The sequence below is a fragment of the Eleginops maclovinus genome, chromosome 6 (genome assembly GCF_036324505.1).
Source record: "Eleginops maclovinus isolate JMC-PN-2008 ecotype Puerto Natales chromosome 6, JC_Emac_rtc_rv5, whole genome shotgun sequence".
Lineage (NCBI taxonomy): Eukaryota > Metazoa > Chordata > Actinopteri > Perciformes > Eleginopidae > Eleginops > Eleginops maclovinus.
Genome location: NC_086354.1, coordinates 7,330,919 through 7,357,705, shown reverse-complemented (window position 1 = coordinate 7,357,705; position 26,787 = coordinate 7,330,919). Strand labels below are relative to the sequence as shown.

The 26,787-nt window shown below is 40.9% G+C and overlaps 1 protein-coding gene across 4 annotated transcripts in view; it reads left to right on the top strand.

The window, feature by feature from the left end:
- Window positions 1-26,787, top strand: part of carmil3 (capping protein regulator and myosin 1 linker 3) — a 101,755-nt gene that overhangs the window by 3,163 nt on the left and 71,805 nt on the right. For all 4 annotated transcript variants that reach the window (XM_063885164.1, XM_063885161.1, XM_063885162.1 and 1 more), the window contains exons 3-9: window positions 3,321-3,415; window positions 14,098-14,148; window positions 16,425-16,484; window positions 16,567-16,688; window positions 21,257-21,351; window positions 22,290-22,360; window positions 22,857-22,930. In XM_063885164.1, coding sequence (XP_063741234.1) covers window positions 3,321-3,415; window positions 14,098-14,148; window positions 16,425-16,484; window positions 16,567-16,688; window positions 21,257-21,351; window positions 22,290-22,360; window positions 22,857-22,930 — 568 coding nt within the window. The remainder of the gene's footprint in view (window positions 1-3,320; window positions 3,416-14,097; window positions 14,149-16,424; window positions 16,485-16,566; window positions 16,689-21,256; window positions 21,352-22,289; window positions 22,361-22,856; window positions 22,931-26,787) is intronic.

Below are 26,787 nucleotides of genomic sequence, written 5' to 3'. Positions count from 1 at the left end.
TAAGCAGATACATCAAAGTGTCAAGAAAGGAAGTGGGGATATGACAAGGAATTGATATGAAAAAAGGGGGGTTGTCAGTCTGTAGGGTCTTGGCTTTTGAACCAAAGGGTCGCGGGTTCAAGTCCCTGAACGTAAGCTGCTCCTAGTACTAGGATGGGTTAAATGCAGAGGTCATATTTCATTGTATGTCCTCTGCTGTGTTGTGTGTGACAAATAAAGAGGGTTTAATTCGAATCCTCCATTTCCTTTTCTTTTATCTTCACCCCTGTGGGAGCAGATTGCGAGGTCACACCACCATACCACGGGGGCACCTCAGAGTGTGTTAAAAGGTTTTAAGTGATTGAGTCTTACCCAGCTTAACGTCAATATCTCTTTGTTTGTCTTCCGCTGATCCTTCCTTCGATCTGCCGGTGTCCCCCCCCCCCCCCTCCCCGCATCTGCTGCTGCTCACTCAAGTGCCAGAGCCAAGTTCATGGCTGTTGCTGGATGTGGAAAAGTGAGAATCGTGCAGCACTGAGAGGGAAAGCTGGGAGATAGTGACACAGCGCTGCATCTCCATCTGCTCCGCTCGTATTTAGCAGAGGGGGCCAATCCTGCTCGAAATGTGGACCGTGAATATCCCACAGCTTGCGGGCATATGTGTGCTTTTTGCAGTCTGAGGATATAAGTTGACATGGTTTTCTGTGAATAGCAGGTTGTTTTGTCTCCGTTGTTGTGGAGGATGTGCAGATGGAGGAGGCCTCCAGTGCAGTTCAGTGAGCTTCAGCAGGGCCATGTGTCGGGGTGGTGTAGAGGCCCCTAAAGATTGCAGCTCTGTATCTTGTGAACTGTTCCATTGAAATGAGCCGGGCTGCTGCTTTCTTTTCTCTGAGGCTAAAAATAGCCCAGTTTTGAGTCCTCTTCAGCTGGAGCGTGTGTGTGTGTGTGTGTGTGTGTGTGTGTGTGTGTGTGTGTGTGTGTGTGCGTCCTCAAGTTTGTGTCTCTGTAGCTGTCGACTGGTCTCTGTGATTGTGCAACCCTGTGCAGCTTTCATTAAAGGAACAATCCACCAGTGTATCCCTAAGCTCAGAGACAAAGAGAAAACAAGACAACAGCGCTATTAGCGTCCAAATCGGGTACAGAAGGTGTCCAAAATAAAGTGTTTACTCTGTGATGTCCAGCTTACTTTGTTATGGAAGGTTCTGTTAAAGCACTTTGTAAAGATGCGTAACAAATTGTAGGAAAAAAAACGTCTCTGTTAGGTTTTTGGCATGCACTCAAACTGGGCAGTGAATGCTTTTTGAACAAAAGGATAGAACTGATGCAACCATATTCTTACTCTCTGTATCCTTATTCCTTGTCAAAACCTGGTGCCTACATTACCCACAGTTCAAATCAAACTGTGACTTTTGGTAGAATTTTTTTTAAATGTAATGTTTGCTAATTTGTAAATGAGCTTCTGTTAGTGTTGGTAAGAAGCAGATCTGAATGGTTCGGTAAGCTCCGGGCTTTATCTCCATCCACACAAATCTGTATCTTTTTCAACAAGAACATCTTCCTAAGAGATGAGTTGTTTTAACTGCAGTTAACTGCATTTATCCAAACATACTCAGTTTACTTTCAAATAAAGCTAGAAGCCAGCAAACCAGCCAATGTTTATATGTTAGAGTATATATTCTTTACTCAAATTATGAAATAGTTATTGAAAAAATAAGAAACAGTTTTTGATAACGAAATCTGTCCATTACTCTGTCCATTACAAAGATTTGTTTTCCATGTTAAATTTACTTGACAAATCTTGACCTTAAGTTGTATCTGCTGCTGTAAACCATATATGGAATTCAACCATTCTTGTTGGTTTAAGGGACTTCCTGTTATAGCTAAGTGATGTGTATTATGTCCTCATGTGAACTTACACACAAAGGAATTACCTAAGTGGATACATGCAGTGAGATATTATGAGGGAGCATTTTTATTGGAGTTGTAATAGCTAAATTCCTTAATTAAGTTCAAGGCACTTCGACAGTTATGCAGGTACCGTAGTATTTCGTTGAACCCTCGGGGCTCAAACTACTGCTGCCTGGGGAAAGTAGAAAATGTGTTTGAGGCAGAGATTTTTTTTCCCCAGATATACCGCAGCTGCATTGTGAACAGCACATTTCAAGAGGAAAGCTAGTTAATATTAGCTGTTAGCAGTGGGCAACACAGTCCTATGTGGCTAGAAAAGCTGAGCTAACAGCTAACGGTACCGGAGCGCAGTGGTTTGAAAGACAATTTTCCAATGGTGGCTAATGTCCTCAATCACTGGTTTGAAGTCTTATTCAAGCAGAATGATGTTTATTTATCAAATAAAGGTCATGATTGCAGTAGAACAGACGACAAAGCAGGGTATGATTTATGGCATGTGTTTTGTGATTGAAAGGTTGCTTCCATGTTTTGGATGGTGTCATGTTTATTTTGCTTCTTTATTTTTTGAACAGATACAAAAAAAACCAATACAAAAACCCCCAAAAAACAAATGTTAAACAGAATACTTTATTGGTTAAACACAGTATTTATTTTTTATGAATGTTCAAAAAATATGTATATACTCAACAATATTTATATATTTAACAAAATATATTATCAAAAATAATAATATAACAATAGTGCTATAAGGAGAAAAATGCTGATTAATTCCCACCCTTACTCAACTGCTGATGATCCGTTAAATCATTTCTGCTGTCATAAATAACTATTATGTTTCATATATATATATATATATTATAATTATACAAATGACTTTCTCATATTAGATCACCTACTGTATCACTATATCTTTCACTATAGTGTTTTAGTACATCCTTTTAAAGTGTTTTTTGTTTATATTTTGTTCAAACTTTTAGAGTTTACAGTGTATTATTAGTCCATGAAAGTTGACTGTACCTCCATGGTAAGCTACATATTTTTCATTCTCCACCTTTGTTTCACTTCTTGTTTCCAAAAAAAGGCATAATGGTGACGGCAAAAAAACAAGATGGCGTCAGCTAAAAATGCAAAACCTCAGGCTTCAAATCCCTAACACAAAAACCTCTGGGTAACACCCTCCTCTTGTCTACGGTCTATGGTTAACAAATTAGAATTAGTATCATCAGGAAAAAAAGATATACATTCTATTATTGCTTTAATTCATGTTTTCTGACCCAGCTGCATATCCGAATGTATGGGTTTCCATCTTCTTATTCTTTCTACAGTTTTTCTGAGTGCATTTCCGGGCAGCACGTTTCATTCTGTAATGGGTTTACATTATGTAGCCTGCTCTCCTTTTTTTACCATTTCTTTTCCTCTGCCCATCTCTCCAGAGAGCATCAGGAAGGTGCTGGACAAGCAAGCCATTAAGTTTGTGCGAGCCATCAAGCAGGACACCCGGAGCGGCAAGACAGAGGACAGGATTCTGGTGAGGGACGCCAACACACCCTCACACCCAACACCCCCCACCCCCACCCATCTTGTATCAGACCAGGTCACCTGAAACATGTTCCTTGTGAAAAGCAACAGCACCTTTCCGTTGGGTTGGGGGTGATGAATATGGAACAGCAACGGCCTCCTTGCAGGCAAAACACAAATCAATGGCCGTTAATTGCGACAAATCGAAAGAGCCATAAGAAGTCACAGATTATGCTTCCTGGGACACAACAGACGTGTGGAAAATCAGGCTTAAGACAGATGCTGCCTAAGCAGAGCGAAGTGGACATGGCCTACTGAGTTCGTCCTGAGAGTTTATTAGATGTGGCAGCATGGCCTTAATGCCACGGGCAAGACTTTGGGTCGTGTGTGTGTGAGTGAGCCTGACATTGTGTTCATACGGGGACATCATTTATTGTTTTATTTGAAGAAGAAGCGTGTATGCCAGAGGGTGTGTGGGCAGCATGTGAGGCGTTCAAGGAGCTTGTGTGAGCCAAGGCCACCCCTGTTATTGAGGAATCAGTTAGTCAGCTACATTAGTGACTGATCAGTTACTCACACATGGTTGCTATGTGCGACATTTAGCTCATTTAGCTCTCCGAAGACACTGAAAAAACATCTGATAAGCAGATAAAACAATCAGTACTTTCCGTCAGTGCTGTTGTGTCTTATCCCCATCTCCCCCACCATGCCTTCATCTATCTCCATCATTACCGCAACCCCCCCCCCTCTATTTTTGTCATCTCCTCTCTTTGTTTCCTCTCTCCCTCCCTCCTTATCTGTCCATCTCGATTATCCTCCTCCTCGTCATCACCCCCCACCCTCTCACTTTCTCTCCGTTTCTACCCTTCGCGCCCTTGCCTCTTCCTTCCATCTTTACTGAAACCCGTAAAAGGGTATCGAGCTCCTCTTTCCATCAGAAGCAATTCAATTAGGTCTCTGCCTTATGAGAGTTTTTTACTATCCAAATGGGCCTATATCATGCTTGCTGCTGCTCCCAATCTTTTCAAGAGAAGGCAGGCGAAATAGGAGGGGGGGGGGGGGTTGGATATAAGAATTCATTCTAGCTCGGTATCAAGGTCTCCCCCTCTGAAAGGCAATCTTCTCACTCTAATAGTTACATTTGTTTGTATATATGAAGGGTGAACCGACGAGGGAGTTATTAAATAGTTTGTTTCGGTCTCTGGATATCATGCACAAATGTTCTGTCATGCATGGAAATGTCCTACATGGTTGTTAGAGGAAGAGGAGTGTTTTGGGTGGCTTTCTAATAAGCAGTTGAGAGGTGAAAATAATATTTGTGAGCTGAAAAAACTTTTTTTATCCTCCCTTTCATGTGGATCCTAGCGTTATGCTTGGAGTATATTTAGCAGGTTAAATCTGAGCAACGTCACAGCTTTCATCCCCATGCCTCTGCTTTGTTTACTTTGTGGACCGTAGGAGTTTTTAATGTCGCACATCAAGTTTATACTGACTTGTCATCGAGTCTTTGTTCTACATCTTGCTCTTTCTTTTTGCCTCCTTTTCCCTCTGGAGGTGGCTGGTATCCAGCTGTCTTTGTGTGTTGACTGTACCAGCCATCATGCTGACACACACATACTCGTGCACGCACACACGCGGGGTCCCCGCACCCGTCTCAGACAGACGCAGCAGGGACTCAGCTTGACATCCAAACGGCACCCAGGGCAATGCATATGGGAGCATCAACATTCATGTTTTCATCATGGGGCATGCATGCGCACACAGACACAGACACAGACACACACATACACACACACACACACACACACACACACACACACACACACATACATACTTGTACAGCTTGACATGTGCAGGAGGCATTCTGCACATGGTGCACTGAAAAGTTGCCTGCATACAAACTCTTACGGCCATTATTAGATCACTCTGTTTGAAGATCGGAGGCAAGTTGGAAAACAAAGCGTCTTCAAAGGCAAAAAAAAAGGGAGGGACATGGGGGGGGGGGGGAGTGTTTGTGATTGAAGAGGAGGGGAGGGCACCCCACAAGAGAAATAGAGGAAGGCATGAGAGGAGGAGGACGAGGAGGAGGAGGGGTTGGGAATCTCGGAATCTCGGATGTGTTGTGATGCCCCAGTTGCCGATTTGGCTCTTCCGCTACTTATTTATCCCGATGGGTCGCTCCGTTTTATCCTCCGTTGACTGTGCTCGCTCCCACCTAATAATGGGCCTATTACTGGCTGAGATTGCAGCTTTTTGACAGTCCCGAGCACACTCGGGCGCTTCACACGCTCATTTCCTTCTTAGGTTACGCAGAAGCCTGCTCAAAAGACTCTGGTAGGACTGAAGTTTGAGGTCCTGTTAGTGCTGCAGCGTTTAAAGACTGGGTTGTGGTTGCGTGTTCAAGTTGGTACAAGAAATATATGTAGTTTTCACTTTTATATTTACAGTTCACTTTTGGAAGTTTGCCCTATTCCATAAAAAAACATCCTTTTGATATCTCAAAATGTATTTTATTTGTATTTGTACTTTTACTGAGTGAGTGGGGGATTGAATGCTCTACATTTAAGCATTTCAACATGTTACAAAGTTTAATTTCTTTCTAATAAATAAATACATTTCAAAATAGGTACAAGAAATGTAAAGAATAATAAATAATACAAACAAATATAAAATGTATCTTTAGTTATGTACCTCTAAAGATGCTAGACAACATACAACATTTTGGAAGATGGAGCCTCTTTTGTTTTGTTTTTTTCACTATTTATTTTCTTATATTTCTGCCTTGTAATACATCTTTTAGGACAGGAGTATTTTTTTACGATTAAATGTGTCTTTTGCCGATTTACTCTTGTATTTATTGTTAACCCGATTGGCCGAAAAAATATTCGGAAAACTTTATAATCACAAGGGGCTATTCCATGTAATCCAAAGTAGTATTCACTTTTTGTAAAAACCTCCAATATATATTTCTATGGAACATTCACAGTATTTAATAAATTCCTACTAGTCCTCAGACTCTTTATGGAAGCCTAATTCTGTTTTGTTTTGCATACTTTTAGCGTACACCTCCTTATTTAATGTATCGCACCTCGAGATGGGCTTAACTAAAGGTTTGAGAGACAATTAAAACGCTAATACAACGCTCTCTGGACTTTGTCCCATACATCTTAATTGATTGATATTCCATTGCTTTTACACTATGATATACTTCCACAACATCTACTTTAATCTACTCTGTAAATTACAAAGAAAGAGTTACTCTTCTTGTGTTGCTTTTTCAGTTTTGAATTATCTTAGATTTGGATTAAGAGTCTAACAAATTGACAGTGTTGAAGCCTCCCTGATACAAACGTGTTTTTGTGCTGAATATTATAAATAAATTCAACCTGAATTCAACCACTGCCAAATGCAGATTCATGGAAAGCCAACTACACCATTTGGGACTAAATCAATGTTAAAACATAAAAGAAGTATGAAGCTCATTGCTGCTACTTCATGTTGTCGTAAATAATCAGCATCAACAACTTCCTTCAAGGTTTCTCCATTACCTTAACTCTGTCTGTTACTGTTTTCTTATTTTGTTGCTTTAAAAAAAACTTCTGTGTTTTTCTTTTTTACTCCTTGGGTTTTCATCGATCTTCTCGCTGTGCATCTTTTTAATTATTGAGTTTAATCACCCTTTGGAATTGTTTAATTGCCTCTGTTCCTCAGTGCTCTGTTCAACATATTTTTCCAGATGCAGAGGTAGTTCAGTAATGGTAAAAACAAGTTCACATAGTCAGGATTCTCTTCTTACACCCCTGGTATTAAAAAAGGCAATTTTACAGAACAAGGTGAGTTACTCAGCATAAGGTGTACTAACTTTAAAAATCGTTTTATGTTTAACAAAGTACAAACAGGAGGAGAACGAGTAGGCTAAACAATCAGTCTGATCTAGAGAACGCATCTGATATATAGATGGTTTATTTACGCAACGAAACAAAAGTGCATATTAAACTGATTCATTCTGAGAGCGCCCAATTTACACATTGCGACCCAAGCATGTTTTTGTAAATGTGACTGCCGGTAAATAGGATATATGAGACAATCAGTGCATTTCTAGCTGTCTAAATTCCATCAAGGACAGTAAAGAGGGGCTCTTTGGGATTTTCCCTTTCCTATAGTGTGTTATGTAGGTTTGTGTGCATGTAAATGGTCTGCAAAGGCTAAAATCCCAAAGTTCCCTCCAGACGGAGTTTCCATCCTCCCCTGCTTGGAACACCTAGATTAGACACCTTTTTTACTTCGGTAACATAGTACCTTGCGCTTCAATTTGCTAGAGCTCCAACACGTTGTACTTGATAGGCTAAGTGGTGAGACATTTCTGACGCATTCTATGTAGTTGCAACAGTTTTGGCAAGCTAACCAATCAGAGCAGGCTGGGCTCTGGTTTCAGACAGAGGGTGAAAAGAGGAATGAGAAAAATAAAGACCTTTATGAACACTATAGCACTTAAACATGTCCTCTTAAAGTGATCTCTGAAGACGCATCATCAAAGCTTTGCTCCTTTTATGTGAAAGAACGCAAAAAAAATGTAATCATGAATCATTTGCTAAAGCTTTCAACTGAAAGGGAATAATAACCTGTGTGAAGATAAAGAAAAGGAATCAGAAGAAATTGAGATGAGTGTCCAAGCCTATAAACAAACAGTTGGCCTTTTTACCCTTTAAAGTGTGCAAAGAATCTCAAGATTAGGCTGAAAAAGCCAACAGTAACAAAATGTAACCACAAATCAAGACTCCAAAAGCAGCGGCACTGGCGCTTATTATAACTGTCGGCGCTACTGTTTGCTTCAATACGTTTCACAGCTGAATACAGCGAAACTTGTGTACTTGCACAATTCTACCTATACACAATCAAGCCTAATCCATTTGTCTCCATTTACTTTCTCATGGCTCTTGCCTCGTGTCATTCAATAACAGTCTAATAAGACCTGATTTGCTGCATTTAGAACTCCCAGCTGTATAGTTTCTTTAGTTTGTTGCTTTTAAAAAAGAAAACACTCAACTTTGTTTGACTTTTTTAATAACAGTGCAGAATTCGTACATATACAAACTCGCAACCACCTAATTGCATTTCAATAACTGCAGAAAATGTGCACATTAATATAAATATTGTAGTAGTTTGGTATATAACAGGAAACTTCCTTTGTTGGGGGTAAGAGAGTGACCTTTATTAGAGATACAGAGGGGACTAAATCTAACCACTGAAATATCCGGTGGCCCTTTTATAGGGTATTCTTACTCGTTTTATTTTATTATATATTGTGTATTTACTCAGTAGATGTTAATAAATGCATTTACTGTGTATTTTTTACTCCTGGTTTTCCGTAATTTCCCAATTCGGGATCATCAAAGTGCATCCGTCTTTCGCTCTATGTCTATTTCGAAGAATACCTTTTGACAAATTACAGAGAATGTGAGGAATCAGCTTAAGTTTGTAGATTCAGAGATGAATATATCCCAAAAGATTTCCAAAGGTCCTTTTTCTGACGGATGGACTTACAAACCTCACAACAAATATTTTAGTCTTCAGGTCCCAGCTCTGATTCCTGCACACATTTCTTCTACCATAAATTCTTAATCACTAAAATTGCTAAAATTGAGGCTGGATTGAACCCGCCTTTGTTGTTTTTTTAAGCTACAAAAAATGATGCTAAACAGACTTCAAAGTAAGAGTCTGAACCACACTGAATTATATAATCTACATCTGAGTTTTGAATGGTGAAACTGGTCTTTTGCTTTCATCTCCAGAAGACGCTTTGTTGCGCAGAGACTCCAGCTGCGCGGTGGACTGTGAAAGGAAGCCGAGCAAAGCAGCAATGCACTGACGGCTTGCGCTAGTAGCAGAATCTTGTGTTCTTTCAGCCTCGTCTTTATTTCGCCAACCAACACCACTGCATCATCCGCCGTATTGCTTTCATAGCTTTTCCCCGCGAGGTGCTCAGTGTGGAGTCGTGTTACCGAGCAAGTGTCGGCGATTTGCCATCTGACGAACGGCGAGGGCTCTGCTCTGTAATTAGGACTGTGCTTTCTTTTGATTATCATAACACATGTTTGTAGCCTATGGCAGAGGTCATGCAGTGTGGGTGCTGACCTTCTCTCCTCCCCCGGGAGAAGGAGGGAGACAGAAAGTGTGTATGTTGTGAAGCCTGACGGGCATCTCGAAGTACCTCTATTTCTCCGTTTGTTTTCCCCCTTGATCTCATTGTCCTCATCTCTCCCATCATCCATTTGTCCTCTCCCACACTCCTCTATCTAATCCCAGTTTCTCACATTCCCCCCCCCCGCCTTCTTTTTTTCTCCTCGCAGCCCATTCACCCCATCTTGGCCACTCTTCAGCCCATTCTCCGCTTTTTATACACTCTATCTCATCTCTTACTTCCATCCATAGTACAAACCCTTTCCATTATTTGTCTCCTTTTCCCCTATCCCTCTTTCTTTAAGAGGTCCTTTGGGTTTTTCAGACTACTCTCTTTTTGCCATTTCTTTAGCTTTAGACGCATTGGAATGGTTAGTTTTAAGAGTGACTTTGGAACAAAGATGTGTTTTTTTTTCTGAGCTTTGCATTTCTTTCCTCTCATTTGGCTTCATCCTCTCTCTTTCTCTTTTACAGCCACTCTCAAGTCCACTTATAAAGCCGGACCTGGGGCATCTGTGCTTTCAAACCTTCTGTCACTTACCCGCACACACACACACACACACACACGCACACATACACATACACATACACATACATGCACGTAAGCTGACAGATTGACTGATGGCAGGGTTGGGCTCTTGTGATGCTGAGTTCACTTGAGTGATGATGGCCGACTGCGAGTGTGTGTATGACAGCAAGAGACGGGCGAAAGGAGTCCAAAGCCAGCTTAGCGGGCTATTGTGCATCATCATATGTGCATGAGAGTCCAAAGTGTGTGTGTGTGTGTGTGTGTGTGTGTGTGTGTGTGTGTGTGTGTGTGTGTGTGTGTGTGTGTGTGTGTGTGTGTGTGTGTGTGTGTGTGTGTGTGTGTGTGTGTGTGTGTGTGTGTGGTGTGTGTGTGTGTGTGTGTGTGTGTGTGTGTGTGTGTGTGTGTGTGTGTGTGTGTGTGTGTGTGTGTGTGTGTGTGTGTGTGTGTGTGTGTGTGTGTGTGTGTGTGTGTGTGTGTGTGTGTGTGTGTGTGTGTGTGTGTGTGTGTGTGTGTGTGTGTGTGTGTGTGTGTGTGTGTGTGTGTGTGTGTGTGTGTGTGTGTGTGTCCTACTAGCAGGCCGGACTTATGTTAATGTTTGTATCGAAATGTTTCTCATTCTGTGTTTGGTGTGTGTGTGTGTGTGTTTATAAAATGCCCTTGTGGTCGAGCCAGAAATACCGCAGGCGACCAAATGTGGCACTGATCCTCAGCTAGTTCCCTCCGAGGCAACACACACACACACACACACACACACACACACACACACGACCCAGAGACACACTTTGATTTGCACCATCTCGTTTGAAGTGCAAGACCCAGAGCCTGACAGCTTATGATTAATATAAGCCCCCCCGCCCTCTGCCCTCTCAGATACGTGTGCACGTGAACACACACACAACCGGAAAGAGATACATTTTGTTTTTTTTCCGTGCACAACATCCTGCCATCCTGCCCTCGCGGCCTGCTTGAGGGGCCGGCGCGCTGGCTCTTTGAACTATTGCTTTGCCATCGCAGCAAGGGCACCACAATCCCCTTCCGTTGCATCATCTTCACCTACACCTTCCTTCCCCACTTCCTCATCAATTTTCGAGATTGCCACTCACAATTTTCTTGGCTGACCGGGATAAAAAAAAAAAGTTGTCGGTCTCATCTTGGAAGATTTCCCAGGCAGAAAGTGAATCTTTGAAGGGCTTTTAGGATTTTTTCGATTTGATCTGTGGAGGAGAAGGGTGCCAGGATTTCAGCTGTGGCTAGTGGGGGCTTGATTTTTAGCTCTGGCTATTTTGCCAATCAATATTAAGAGCAGGTTAATTACCCAATTATACAGTTGGCTGGATTGGTTGCTTCAGAAAGAGACTTTGTTTTTACTTTAGATACGCCAAACCCTCATAACCCATTATGACAAAGGCTGACAGTTGCGTATCTTGGATAAAAAGTTGCACTTTGACACAGCGATTTAATTGGACGATCAAGCAAACTCCCAGAACTGAATATTGAATCAAGTGGTATTTTTGGCTGATTAAAACAAGCCCTCTGATCGGCTGATCAAAATGTGATTTGATTGGTCTGTTAATTAGCTGATCGAACAGAAACATTTGATTAGCCAATAAAAACATGCTCTTCGATTGACCCATTGAAATGAAGCCTCGAGTGGCTGACTGAATTAGCCCTTTGATTGTCGAATTGAAAGTAACCCTCTGATTGGTGGATTGAAACTGGTGATTTAATTGGTCTATTGAAATGAGCCATACATTTTCCTGATTTTAAAAAGAGCCATTTTATTGGATTGAGCATGTTTAGTGCTTCAATGCTTTTCATTTGAGAAGGAAAAAATAGGACTGTCAATCGATTCAAATATTTAATCGGGATTAGCTCTATGCTTGGACAGCAACTGATATTTTAAACTCCTCGTACTCCGGTGGAAAACTTAATTTACTCGGACAGTACGTACATATTACCTCGGTCTTGTTGAGTAAACCACCCAGCAGGCTTCATAGCTCAACTTGCCACTCAAAAGTGACTTTTCCTTCCCGATGTGTAGTATGTTTCTGCTGTGATCCACAACGTGACCATGGTTTCCTGGTATTGTTTCAAACTACGGGCGACGGTCCGAGGGTCACAGAATGCGTTAACTTTGACAGCCCTACAAAAGAATAATGATTCCAGCACCTTTTGAGAAGGGTCATTTGACTCGACTTTAAAAGTGCGCAGACCGAATAAAAAAAGAGCCATGCATACATTCAGGAAATAGAGGATTTGTATGTAAGTGATAAACCAAATTTAAATGTTATCGCACATCAACACCAAGTCCTCCTGTGTAGACGCACTGTAAGAATGAGGAGACTTCTAACTGGATTGATCCTGCCCTTCATATTATTGGCGGCAATGGAGCACAGGGAGGTTGTGGTGGTGACATTTTGATTTGGAAAGGGAGACATTTGATTCACCTCATATATTGAATAGGACTCCCCTGGATATGACTCTTCATTTCTGCACAACCCCCCCGCCCCCATCCTAGAAAAAAAACAACTGCCTGGAGTATTGACTGTTCTGATTCCTCGATGGTCTGTAAATGATATATCTGGAGAGGACAAACCCTGCGCTTGTTCAGCATCAAAGGATGAAGTCTGAGAGCCTGCATTATTGATGCCTCTGTTTACATTAGGAGATCATCTGTCAGCTTGCGAGGCTTTTTGAAGCAAGAAGATATGCTTCTGTCTTTAATTTCTCACTTCATCCCACCTCCCCCCCTTTTCTCCTCTGTTCTGTGGTGCCTTGAGGTCCCTTGACACTCCTTCCTGGATTTACGTAACAGAGTTTTCAAACTTGTCAAGGCGTTGTGATTGGACTAACAATCTCCTGCGAAAAGGCCCCTCCACCAGCTTAGTGCAGAGATCTTATTCTCTACGTGGGGGTATCATTCCGTCTCCTCCCTTTTTTTTCTCTCTCTCTCTCCCCCTGACTCTTCTCTGCGGGAGTCTGTTATGGACGTCTACACGGTTAAGACACGTAGGTTGATCTGCGAGGGCGAGCTTCTCAGGGAGTAGGTGTAGTATCTGAAGACTTCATTATCAGGAGGGGAAATCTGGTTGTCTCCTCCATCCTCCTATCGCCCTCCTCTATCTCTCCCTTTCTCTCTTTGTGAATTTCATTCCTCCTTTCTTCCTCTCGACGCCACACAGCAGGGCGCCATTAGCCATTCAGCGCAGAGAGGCCTTGAGGAATTGAAAGCGACGGAGCAGAAAAAGAAAAAGAGAAACTGAAACGGGAAAGGAGACAAGGGAGTTTCAGGGGGGGAGGAGAGGGCAAGAGGGGATGGAGTGAGGTGTTGAGGAGGGAGCAGACCTAGACAGAGGCACACTGGGAGATGGGAGGGATTAGGGATTAAGGGAGAGAGATAGGGAGAATGAACAGTTTCCAATGGAGAAGAAGAGAAATGACAGAATGCAACAAAAAAAAAGTAGAGCCAAGAATTAGGTAGGAGTTAGGGAGGGATATAGATCCACAGCACATGCATGGGGTATGCTAATTTGAGGATTTCTGAATTATGAATGAGATTAATTACAATGCAGATCCGAATATATTCACATTTTCTGTCTCTTACTTTCCCCTGGACCCCTTAAAATGGTAATTTCCTTTTCTTTTTTCTTTTAGCAATAGCACCTCTCTCTTTCTTTTTATCTATTACCTTCCTCCCATCTTTTGAATAAGTGCTACAGAGTTCCATCAACATAACTTAAATCGGACACCGTCATCCGACTCTCAATCTCGCCCCGTAATATTTCTTTCCCGCACGCCATCATCATTAGCCGGGCTAATGTCGACGGTGCTTAGCATGACTTACGAGTCCTCGGGACGAGCCCCTGTACATGATTCGCTCGCTTTTATGGCGCTGTTTGCTGCCGTGCTATTTTCTGCTGCCATTTGCATTTTTGTGTTTCCTGCTCCGTGACAAAAAAATGAATGTGTTCTCTCCCCCTCAGGTCCTGGCAACATGGAGACTGTATCTCTTCGCTGTCAAGGTGCCCACCAAGGTAAAATGCCCCCCCCCCCCTTCCTCAAACCTCCGCTCTCTGTGGAATTTTATGGCTTTCACTTGCCAGGCTTGATCTTATGGTAATTCCTAAGAGATGTGACAAAAAAAAGCAGCAGACTTTCAGAGGAGATAATAATGATGACTGCGGGGATGATTTTTCTGAATGATAGGGATTATGATGATGATGATGAAGGTGGCAGGTGGCATGATGTTAGCTATTTGAGGCAATAGTTTGTCATTTGGGGGAATTTGCTTATTCACCTTCTTGCCGAGGGCTGTTTAAAAATACAAATCCTGTTCAAATATAAAGCTACAGCTGTTTGTTAGCTTAGTACTTGCATCCTGATTGTTTAATCCACACAACCAAATTTGACAAAAGGCTTTGGAAGTGCTTGGCTAAATGGTCATCTTCTAAGATAAGAAGTACTTCATTTATCCCAAACTGGGAAATGTTTGCATCGCAGCAACATCAAAAAACATTTTACATTCGAGAAATAAAAAAACTAGAAATAAACAATTCAAAATGTAAACATTTAAATAGAAATAAAATAGCATTAAACAAATTGTTGGAATAAAAATGTACAGTAAACAAAATATAAAGCAGGATATTATATATATATATTAAGCGTCTAAGGAATGGAATATTAAATTGAATGTGAATGTAAAATGTACAGTGTGAGTTTAGGTCAAGTTATTCAAGAGAAGCTATCCTGACATCTGTAATTCCATGTCTCGGTAACGATATATATATCACAATATAGCATATTTACTAGTAAAATAGTAAATAAATACTCAATATAATATCATTAGTCTACAAACTAGAGTATTTTTTTGTTACTTACTTTAGTGTAAAATGAAGTTTGAAGTGATATTATAAAAAGATAACTTCAGAGAAATGTAAACTAGCGTGGGCCTGTTATAATCATTATTTGGGTAATTATATATAATTATATAATTATATAATTGTTTTAAATGATTTCGTCCTGCTTCCATTGAAAGACAACAATAATTGTAGGAATAATCAGCCAGCCCTTTTTATGCTAAGTAAGCTTACTGGCTGCTGGCCGTAGATTCTTACTGACTGTACATGAAGGTGCTATCTATCTTATTTTGTAACACTTGGAAAAAAGAAGTCAGACTGCATTTAAAGTAGATCTCAATGTTATTTTACGATGGGTCCTATTTTGATGTAGTTTTTACCATTCCTTTTAACAGTCAGTATGACAGCCTACACATCAGAATAACTGCTGAGATCTGGGACAATGGTAAAATCACAACAACAAAGTCCTAACAGGGCCAGAGCAGTAAATCATACAGGCTTTAAATAAGTATGGCATGTTTGGCAAGGAGTTTGAACGACTCTCTCTTCCACACTCAGCTGTAGTAACTCAGGGCTGCACAATCTATTGAATTTCTATTGTGTTCGCAATATACCTGTTGAACAAAATATAAAACATGTTTTCAAGTCTCAGTCAGGGCTGTCCCGAGTTGCTGCCTACCTGACATCAGCAACAACTGGAAGTCAGCATGTCAACGGTTTAAAATTAGGGCACAACTTATTAAGAAACCCTTGATCGGAGCTGTGTAAACAACTACAGTAAGCACAGTGAGTCCCCTGTGATGAATGTTAACTAACAGGGTTATGACTTTAGGGCTTTATGCTCAATTTAGCTAACCTGTGTTTGCATAAAACATAAACAATCCTCTGACTGCCCATGTCCTTGAACGTTTGTCCGTTTCAGAGGGATAAATCAAGGTAATGAACTTAAATATAAAAAACTATAAATAAATGTATTTACAAAACTGAACCATTTCATAATGAAAAAATATCACTTTAGGGTTCATAAGTCAAATTCTAAATAATCCAAGTTTTTTTAGAATAAATTGTTTAACATGGGTCATTGAAAGAGCTGGATTTAAAAAAAACCCAAACCTTTTCTTAATGGTTGTTGTCGCCTTCAATGTAACAGCACATCTGAGAAACGTTGACACATTCAAGCCTTTTTCTCATTTTGAATGTTCCATTTCCACTTTAATAAAGCCTGCTAGTTCCTGCTATACAGATTCTCAAACTTGGTCCTTTAATTTAAAGGACTTAGCCATAAAAGTATTTGAAAAGTCTTGAATATGATGTTTAAGAAGGTGTGGGAACCCTGAATATTTGTCATAAAGCAAACCCATGTAATGATATGTTTTCAGAAGACAAATTAATAAGACAGGAGTTTTGACAGCATGCCCGTGTGAACCACAGTGATATTTCTCTGCTGTTTTCAGACGGAGGTCACCTTCAACTTCCTGGAAATCCGAGCCATGAACACCTATCCAGAACACCAGGTGACACACCGACAAACAAAACCCCGCTGTTTCATAGCAGCATGAAGTATTACTATTAAAAAACGTTCATGTCTTTATACAGGTCGTCATCGATACAGACAAGACCACCTACTCGCTGAAACTACAGAGCCAGGAGCAGCTGGATCACGTGGTCAGCCACATCAACTACGCCCTCTCCCGAGTCTTCAACAACTCCATTTACGCGTAAGCATCCCGGCACAACCCCTCGTCCTCGAGCTGAGTCTTTTCTGTTTTGTGTTTTGTGCTCTCTGAGGAGGGAAGACAAGTTGGCCGGCGTTAACAGCACCCGACAGTTGGCTGACAAGTTGGCAGCTTCACTTTTCCGAGGCCGCTTTCCTGTCCAGCAGCCAAATGCATCCTCGTATTGCTGTCGTTTGCATCCGAACCCTTTTTATTCTGTGTCACGGTAGACTTTAACACCAGGCAATCAGCGGGATTAAATCAAGCAGCTGACAATGAGGAGGCTGTTACCTGAAGGCAGTTTATTTGGTGTAACACACAGTCAATGACGGAGCAATGGAACTCCAGTCAAAAAGACTCTCTGACACAGATGAAAAACCTTCAAGTGGGCCGTGAACGTCCTCTGTACTTCCTAAAGAGTAAAGCACAGAGGGCGCACATGACAATAAAAGCCTGTTAAATCGACCCCTGGACAATTTTTGTCCCCGTATGTCCCCATTTATGATTTCTAAGAGCAACGGGATTGACTGTGCTCCGCCTATTGACCTGAACAAGGCACTCCATCATCTTTCCCAATGGCTCTTTTCCATTAGGGCCGCAGCGGATGATTGCTGCCAGTGAGAACATTTAAAGAGTGTAAAGAGAGAAGGGAGGACGGAGGGAGGGAAGTTGTTTAGGGTTTCACTGCACAGCGTTGTGATGCTGTACACAATGCAGATAGTGTCGAGATAACATGCGCACATACACACGCACACGTGGTGCCTGGGGCGGGTGGTGATTGTAGAGATAGGGTGGGGATTAAGGTCACCTATGTGGTTAGGTGTGTGATTTGTTGACAAATGGGATTAAGGACGGTGTGTGTTGAAAGCGACAGTATATTGGTGTAATCCTCAAAAGCCAAAGCAGGTAGAGCACAGTATTATGAACAAACACTGTATTAACTTTCTGATCCCTCTCCTTTCGGTTTTCTGCTTACTGCATGCGGTTCATCGAGGGAATATTTGAAAGGAAACACGCACAGGAATATGGTTTTTTAAATATAGAGTGGCACTAAGGACCCTAGTCTATGCAAGCATCACAGGGATCACATGTTACAGTTTACGTGTGATTTATTCACAAGAAAAGCAATGTCATAAGCAATTTACAACAACTTTGCAGACTTCCATCCTAAGGTGCGAACGCGTTTCAATGACCCAAATCGTTACCTGGAGGGGAAATGCGATGCAGCTTCAGAAATGATGCAATTATGAAAATACAAATGTGCCAAAACTCATGCAGATCAAGAAACATCCTCACCGATATTACAAAACATGAGCAGTGTTTACTAGAAGTGTTTCATAAAACGAAACGCTGAAAATAAAAATTGTGCAAGAAGCTCAAAACACGATAGAAATGGGGACACTAAGACTGTAGACCGGAGTGACTCAGCTGTGAACACTCTGGGACAGAACACTCTGGGACTACAAAGAAAACTGACTAGGAGAAAGAAGGCAGGTGAGGCGATGTGTGACTTTTGTGAGGGCAGGGTGAGGAATAACTAAGTATGTTATGGATTTCAGCAGGAAGGGAGTTCCACAGGGTTGGGACAGCGACACTTAAAGTATTGTCCCTGAAAGTGCGGAGTAGAGAATGGGGTATGAAAAGTAGGCCAGAGTCTGAGGATCGCACAATACGGGGCGGGATGTATGGGCGGAGGAGACTTGTAGGAGGAGTTAATATGTGACGCAAGACTTGACCGGGAGCCAGCGGAGGTGACGGAGGGTAGGGGTGATGTGCCGCCAGGGTTTGGGTGTGGGTGTGGATGAGGACCCTCGCAGCAGAGTTCTGGTCATACTGGAGCTTGTCCAGGGTCTTGCTGGGAACCCCGGACAGGATTCCGTTGCGGTAGTCCAGGTGGGAGGTGAAGGCATATATGAGTTGTTCTGCAACGATTCGTAATTGTAATTATTTGGTCAGTATACTGGAAATGACTGAGTTAGCTAGCTAGCTTCCAGCAGATCTGCATTAGTATCAGAAGGAATCATGGGATCAAATTGTTAAAATAAGCCAATAAGTCTAACATTTTAGATGAACACCTTTTCTAATTATTGTTTGCAGAGTTTTGTATTTGCAGCGTTTCATTTTATTAAAGATTTCATCAAGTTGGTGAAGATGTTTCTTTATCTGCATGCGTTTTGGCAAATTAGTATTTTTATATTTGCATTGTATTTGACACTGCAGCACATTTTCCTAATGGAAATATTTTGGGCTACTGTTTCGTGTTTGCACCTCCGTATAATTCCTGCGGGAGAATATACAATGTACAGGAAAAATGTGCAGTTAGACAGTGTTATTATTTAGAAAAAAGTTATGCAGCAGTGTTCTGTTTGGATTTTGGATTTAAATGTTAATTTCTTAGGTGTGTGAGGAAGTATTTTAATCGTGATCAGGAAGAGTGCTAGCAGGCAGTTGAAAAGTCATTAAATGATTCTCACCTGGGAGTAGGCTACCAGTTTTGGGAGTTCAGTGCCATGCTGAAGGGATCTTCAGCATGAGGAGCTTCGGGAGGGGAAGCGTAATATTTACCTTCCCCTTATTCCCAGATGTGTAATTGAGACCTGAGGCTTTCATAACACTGCTTCTTAGGGTAGTGCTATACTGAATGGGCTGTAGGGAACGCTTCACTGATGTAAACCCTTTTTGCACGTTTTTTCATTCTGTTAAACAGTCATTTTGCATGGTTGTGTATAAAGTAGTGCTGGGTAACGATTACAATTTGTAATTGCGATTATCCCTTTGATATTTGCAAAATTCAATAAGGAATTCAAAAGTAGTGTATTGCGCTCTTTTATTTGAAAAAGTAATGCTACATGTGCAATAACATTTTCTTCACAAACACTGTAAACAAATAATGTTCTTTTTCCCTTTACACAGTAGTTAACATGTTGCTTGTAAATCTCAACTTAAACATTCATTAATGTGATCAAATATAAAAGAGAGCCATTTCCCATTGCCAGGGCTTTAATGTGTTATGTAGTTTGTTATATAATAACAAGTTACCCTCAGAGTCCAGTGATAAGAAAGTTCAGCTCTGCAGTGGTTGCACATAACTCTGCCGTCTGGAAGAGATATAGAATGTCCTTGTGAGAGTTTGGTACCTTCTCCATTTGTCTCTCCCTGCCAGTTATTTTCTGTTTCGGTTCATGTGAGCACTGCAGCAGTCAAATGCTTTCATTGGTTGAGAGGCGTGATGACGCGCATCCTAAGCCAATACTGATCAACATCCCACCCGTTCTGCGACCCATGGTTTGTCTGTGTGTGTATTCAGAGTCAGTGAGCGACAGACTTTAAAATAATATCAATGATAAAATAAGTTAAATTATTGTTGACGTTAATTAATACGTTAACGCAATTATAATGCACTAACTTGCCCAGCCCCAGTATAAAGGTTATTAGTACTATACTATTTGATGATGTTGGATTATGATACTTTCCCTATAATTCTAATATTAGAATGTTTTTAAGATCAAAAGTTAACATTTAAATTACATAAATAGACGTTATCATTTTCAAACTTCAAAACATGAATAAGAATATATTGTATTCAGTGTCCTAATGAAGCCCACACTCGGTCTGGACTGGAATATAATGGAAGTCATTAGGGTTTATCCTCTGGGCACCATGAATGTCTATGCTAATTCCCAGCCCCATTCATAATCTAACTATTAAGATATTTGAGTCTCAAGTATAGTGGAAAAGCTAAATTCTTTATAACTTCCTTTTGACTTTTGTGATCCCATGATTTGTTTCTCTATGGTACAAAGTCTGACACTGTGTAAAAGGAGACCTTGGTTTCCTTGCTCGCTAATCTCCTCCAGCACTCTCCTCTCTTCTGGAATAACCTGCAGTCTCTCCATATGCTCGTACTGTATTATTATACATATATTATTCAGATCGTCTGCGTTGTTGGATGCAGCCCCATAGAGACTCTATGAAGTTCAGGTCAAGAGGAAGATGAGAGACACAAGACCCAACAATGAAGACGAGCAGACGTCATTATGCATATTAGCATGAAGAAATAGGAACATAGCTACATACCTAAGAACGACTGTAAAGTGCTAGTAGCACGGCTGTAGACTAGTTTTAAATGTTTCCTTTGTTTTTTTGTGGCCTCATTTTAATTTGATTACCTGTTTCAAACTTGACATTCAACATGGAGTAGAACCCCATGTATGTAAAATAGGGAATGTAAATACAAAGTCTCAAAGACATAATTATACATTTTAAAACCGGAGAAACTGATAATGTTGCACTGGTGTCTTCATTTTTTCCCCGGAGCTGTTTACGGCTTCCAATTCTTACTCAATGTTTCCCCTTTTTAGATTGACTATACGCCAAATACCAAAATATTAAATCAGGGGGAGGGCTACTGGTCCCTCTACCTTTAACATGATTACATTTACGTGCTAACCCAGTGTAGGCCAAAATGAAACATAATGTGAAGGAATAAGCAAATACGGATATAAGGATATAGCCGTGTCTGTAGACTCTTTTTCTCGTTTCAGCCAGTTCTCTCCCTCCTCTTCTTTCAGTCCTCCAATCTGTCGAGCAGAAGGAGACCTGACCGACGGAAGTCTCAAGTTTTCACCCAACTCCGAATCGTCATTGGATCCCCAGAAAACATGCGGTAGGTCTGCTTCCGTGTACATATTGCACAAAACCCCATCGGACACACAGTTCATCCACTGAGGCTGACTCACGGTGAAATTATTTTGGAGACTCAGCCTTAAGTGGGTCAGGAGACCAAAGTTGCTGAATGCTCTCCTCTCCTGCTCGTAATCCCATTAATCTAAAAGAAGTGCTCTTTCATGCTGCAATACTTTCATCTCGCCTCAATATTTACTGCTAATCTCTCTCTGCTCTTTCTGACTTCCTCTTTCATCTCAGGCCTGCTCTCCTTCTCCTTTCATCCATATTCCATTACCCTGCTTCATTCTGTCCTGACTCATTGTGACCTTATTATTATAATTATTCATATATGTATAGTTTTATTATATCTTTAAACCCCTAATTAATGGTTGGGTCATTCTTTTCACTCATTTTCACCTATAGTGCCCTTATTAGCTGTGTTTGTTGCTAGTGACAGCAATGGGTGAAGTGAATAGTCAAATAAACTGCGGTGGCTTCCATTAGGAAATGAACATCAACATATTGTATTGCATTCTTCTATATTTATGGTCCTTGTAACCATGTTTTTTTAAATGATAAAATAGTTTTGACAATGGTTTATATGATACCTCTATACAGTGTGTCCATGGCTTGGATATTCTCAAAAAGCGCTATATTCATTTTATAATATTCTTCACTTTAGATTTTAAAGTATTGCTTTATTCTTCCCTTGCTATAATGTTCTCAAAAAGTTCTATAAATATTCAAATATATGTACTATTAAATAATAATGTTTTTGATGACCCCCCGAGCCTACCATCCGTCTATCACTACAATCCCAAAAAAGATTTCACTCCCATATAATGTGCCCTTTTTTGACGTTTTCATTCCTCTTAGTCTGTTATGTTATGCAACTTTTAGCAAATCCCTTGTATTTAACTTCTCTCCACCTTTCAGGAGGTTTTTCTGAGACCTATGCGGCTCTTTGTGACTACAACGGAATCGGATGCAAAGAAGAAGTGCAGTGGGTGAGGACTTTTATACACCAAGTATTACGTTACTTACGTTAAGCCCTGCGCCCACTTACATACGGCATTGGCCCTCATAGTGAAATGCAGATTTCCCAGTAACATTTAAAAGTGATGCCAGAAAACAATATTAATATCTGCAAAACTGTATAATTATTTTAAAAAATATGAAATTTGTGCCAAATGGACCATCAGACATCATAGACAGCTTTGTTTACATGGAGCTCCGAATAAATAGGGGATCGATGTCCGGTTAACGCGATTGTTTCTTTTATTGTCGGCAGCTTCAAGACCTGAAGAAACTATTATTTTCCGCTTGGCTCTAATGCATCATTTTCTCTGGAAAGTGGGCGGGGCTAGAAATGGCGTTAGTGCCCTCATACTGTACTTTCCTAGAAAAACCCCTTCTCTTCTACTATCCCCTATCTTTTAGTAACTTGTACTTTGTTATTTTTCTTCTCATCCTTCCTCCATTTCCTCCCCTCCTCTGTTCCAGGATGTGGACACCATCTACCACTCTCAGGACAACAGGGAGTTCAATTTAGTGGATTTCAGCCACCTCGACAGCAGGTGACACAGTTTGTTAACATTTCAACCATATCCAGTGTAATTACAGTTTGCCAGCATGCACTGATTAAAAGACACTATTACTGTACATGGCAGCAGCCTTCAGTGCAATGTGTGTGTGCTGTCTGTGTGTGTTAGTGTGTGCTCCAGATCATTCCATATGGAATGAAGCAGTGACAATGAGGGTAAGGTGCTGAGCGTTTATTTAAGGATGTTTAAATTCCCATCAGTGGGTATTTAGGGGACAGGAAGTAGCTGGAGAAGCTTGCACAAATCTTTTTCATATTTATGTTGGAGTTTATGCTTGGCTCTGTAACACAGATATTTCTCCTTTGTGACGCCAGAATTTAGCAGCCATTTATTGTCCTATTTTTTTTATTTGTATTTCTTATCCTACTTATTGGCATTGGGGTTTTTCAAGCCAATCCTATTCACTGGCTCCTTCAAAGTTTATGTAATTACTTTACAAGTTTAATGATATGCTGATAGCCTTCAAAAGTTAGAATTTTAGACAGAATATTTTTCCTACTTAGCTCAAACTTTCCACATCACACTTGTGTAAATCCATTCACTCGTATGAACTTCATCATCTTTTCTACCCTCGGATGTTTGTTTTCTTCTGATTTCAACCCAGCCTTGAGAGAATTGGCATCACCACGCCCACTTGCTCGCTGTGCTTGCACAATGAGTTTCACTAGTGACGATCAGCTTCAAATTGAACATTACACAAACTTCGTGTGGAGTTGGCATGGCAGTCTGTTAAATGTCCTGCTCAACAGATGTGGATGATTGCATTCTCATATACGTGTGTTGTATAGAGTAGGTGTGAGAATTGCCTGAGCTGCATATTTGACCATAAGTGTGTCCAAACTAAATTCTATGTCCTCCGAGAAAAAACGTTCCCCCTTCCAGAGGAATTTGAAAAACAGCCTTCTATTTTCAAAGTCTGTGCATCCAGACATCATCCTGCAGAGTTAAGGTCAAACTTCAGAGCGAAGCAACAGAAAACAACTTTTTGGAGACGACGGGGACCCATTTTGGAACAATATTTGGCCACCATTTTTTTCAGCAATTGCCAATCTATTCTACCAGGTTCTTTTGTAAAAATATAAGTAAGTCTACAGGGTATGGAATAAAGGTGCTGCGCTGTGTATCCGCTCCTAATAATGTCCCCAGCAGTGGAAAATATTGCACCTTCTTGTTCCAAGGCAACTACCAGGAAAAATATCATTATCCACCATACTGTGCAGCCGGAGCTGTTGTTGTAAAATTAAAAGGCTATGGAACAGCGTGATTATTCTTCTCTCAATCAAAGTTGGCGGAAAAGTCATGTTATTCGTGACCCCTCTTGTTTGTTGCACTGCCGAAGTTCTTCACCTTCACGTTAAGCAGAACTCTTGTCCAACCAATTCTTCCCTGGGAATTATTTAATTTAAAATGTGTACTATATACAGCGTTGAATTTACACTCTCGTGGCAATAACAAGGTCGTATGTTTTTTTACATTTCTTTAACAAGGCTTTATGGAATTTCCCCAGCACAGAAAAGTTGCTACTGCTTCAAATCAAGTACCGGGAAAAACCTTTCAATATCTTTCAATCTGTGAATGCTATTGACTGTTGCTCGTCACAGTTTGCTGAACGTTTAAACGGGGGTTTTTGTGAATTGCTTGTTTGCAGCATTCCCAAAACTCTTCTCCTTTGCCTTGCAGGGCTTGCGTATTGCCTTGAGTCATGTCAGCCAGACTCTTTGTTGGGAATTTTAGAATGTGCAAGAAGGCTTCAAGTCTTGGAGTTTCACTTCGATCTCTCGGCACAGTTCCAATTCACAGAGGCGTATCTTTCTGTTAATTTCTGTTTCAATCCTTAACTTGATTTAGGATTGCAAAAGATTAGAATTGCTGTCCGTCCGTCCATCAAATGCTTCTCTGGAGTCGAGTTGCGGAGGTAGTTTCAGAAGAGTGATCCCAAACTTCCCTTTCCCTGGACACATTTCCCAAGGGGGGCAGGCAGGTGGCATCCTGATGAGGTGCCCCAACCACATCAACTGGATCTTTTCTATGTAAAGGAGCACCGGTTCTACTGTTCCTCATGGATTACTGAAGCTTTCACCCTATCCCTAAGTATAATGCCAGCTGCCGCTTGAAATCGCGTTCTTGTTCTCGTACTCTTCAAATTCGATTTGATTTTTGGAAGACATTTACCTGAGTAGTTGGACGATGAATTCAGTCAGCCTTAATTATTTAACCAATAGACTTTATTTACCTCCTCCCATTTTTGTATAGGCTCAGATTCAAACTGATATATCCTCTTCTATTTCATTTCTGATCTGCTTCAGGAGATTTTCTTTCTGCCCCAAGTGGTCAATGCCCATGCATGGGACCTGTTATTCAACATCTATATGCCATCCCTACCAATCAACCAGGACTGAAATGTTTGGGATTGTAACTGCAGCATTTCATTTCAAACCCACTGTGCTGGAGTGCAGTCCCAAAGCAATAAAAACACATCATTGTCCTAATACTTTGAGCCTGAAGTTTTGAAAGACTTTTCGTCCTCATTCTGCTTCACAACAATTGCTTTCCAGACTTCTATCAGCCCTATTCTTATCTGACAAGAGAGTGACTGCTGGTTTACCAAGACCCTCCCTGGGTAAAAGTGTTAAGTGTATTGGTCTGTCGTTCCAATTCCGGCTCACTTGCTGTCCTGTGTCTCTGCTCAGTTTTTCAAGAAGTGTAGAAAGATCACAGAGAAGTGGAATGATGAGCTTGTCGGAGGCAGAATCCAGGACTCTCAAACAGCTGTAAAATGCCATATGTCGTCTCTTCTACGCCCCGCTGGTATCTTTTTAAATCCCCCATTTGCTTTCCCCGACATATTGATGAAGAGTGTACGTGCCGTAGAGTGCTGCCGATTATAAAGCATTTGACAGCTGACATGCAAGAGAGCATTCAACCTAGCTTCCTTGTCTTTTGATTTGAGGATTTTTTTGTCCACAGGCCTTTTGGAATTCTTTCTACTTTTCCGTGTAGAAACAACAATTCCAACAGGAGGGGATGCATTCCTATTTAAAAATGTATTTCTAATAATACTGTAGGAGCGAAGCCTTGCTGTGCTGCTAAATCAAAAACCCATTCATAGAAGCAGGATTGCAGCAGTGATTCATGAATATATTAATATCGTTCATATTGAAAATCGCGTCCTCGCTGTTGTTTATCCACCAATATTTTAAATAGTGTGATAAAAAGAGAGCCTTTGCAAGGGGAGCTGCATACCCATGCTTTTCTTTTTATATCTTCCTATAAAATAGTGTTCCCTTGAGCCCACAATAGAATGCTAAAGACTCTCTCCCTGCTCTTCTATAGAACTTGCATCAAAGTTTTAACAAAAGTACACTAGGAATCAGAAAGAAATGCAGAGAAACATTGAATAAAAGCCGCAAATGAGAGAAGGTTTTTGAAAGATTTTTGATGCATTACTTTCCTTCCTCCTCTTCTTGTCCTTCCATATATATATATTCCTTTCATTCTACCCTGAACGAACCCATCTGACGTTACTTTCTGCTGACTGCCGTCCGTCCAAACATCATACCTCCTGACTGAAAGCGGACACCTTTTTTTCTGGCCATGTCTCGTCCTGTTGTTATTCCCTCCTTCACTCTTTCTTTTCTTTTCTCTCTTCTTCTAGCTGTCTGTTCTCTGAATCACTCATTACAAACCAACACACACACTTTGCCTGTCTCTGTTACTTCTGTCTACCCACTGCTGGTTAACATAATGTTGCAGAACAGACTTTCACCATGGCTGATTCCTCGTACTTCTCTCCTTACATTTGCTATTTTGAGTTCATAAGTGTCCCAGTA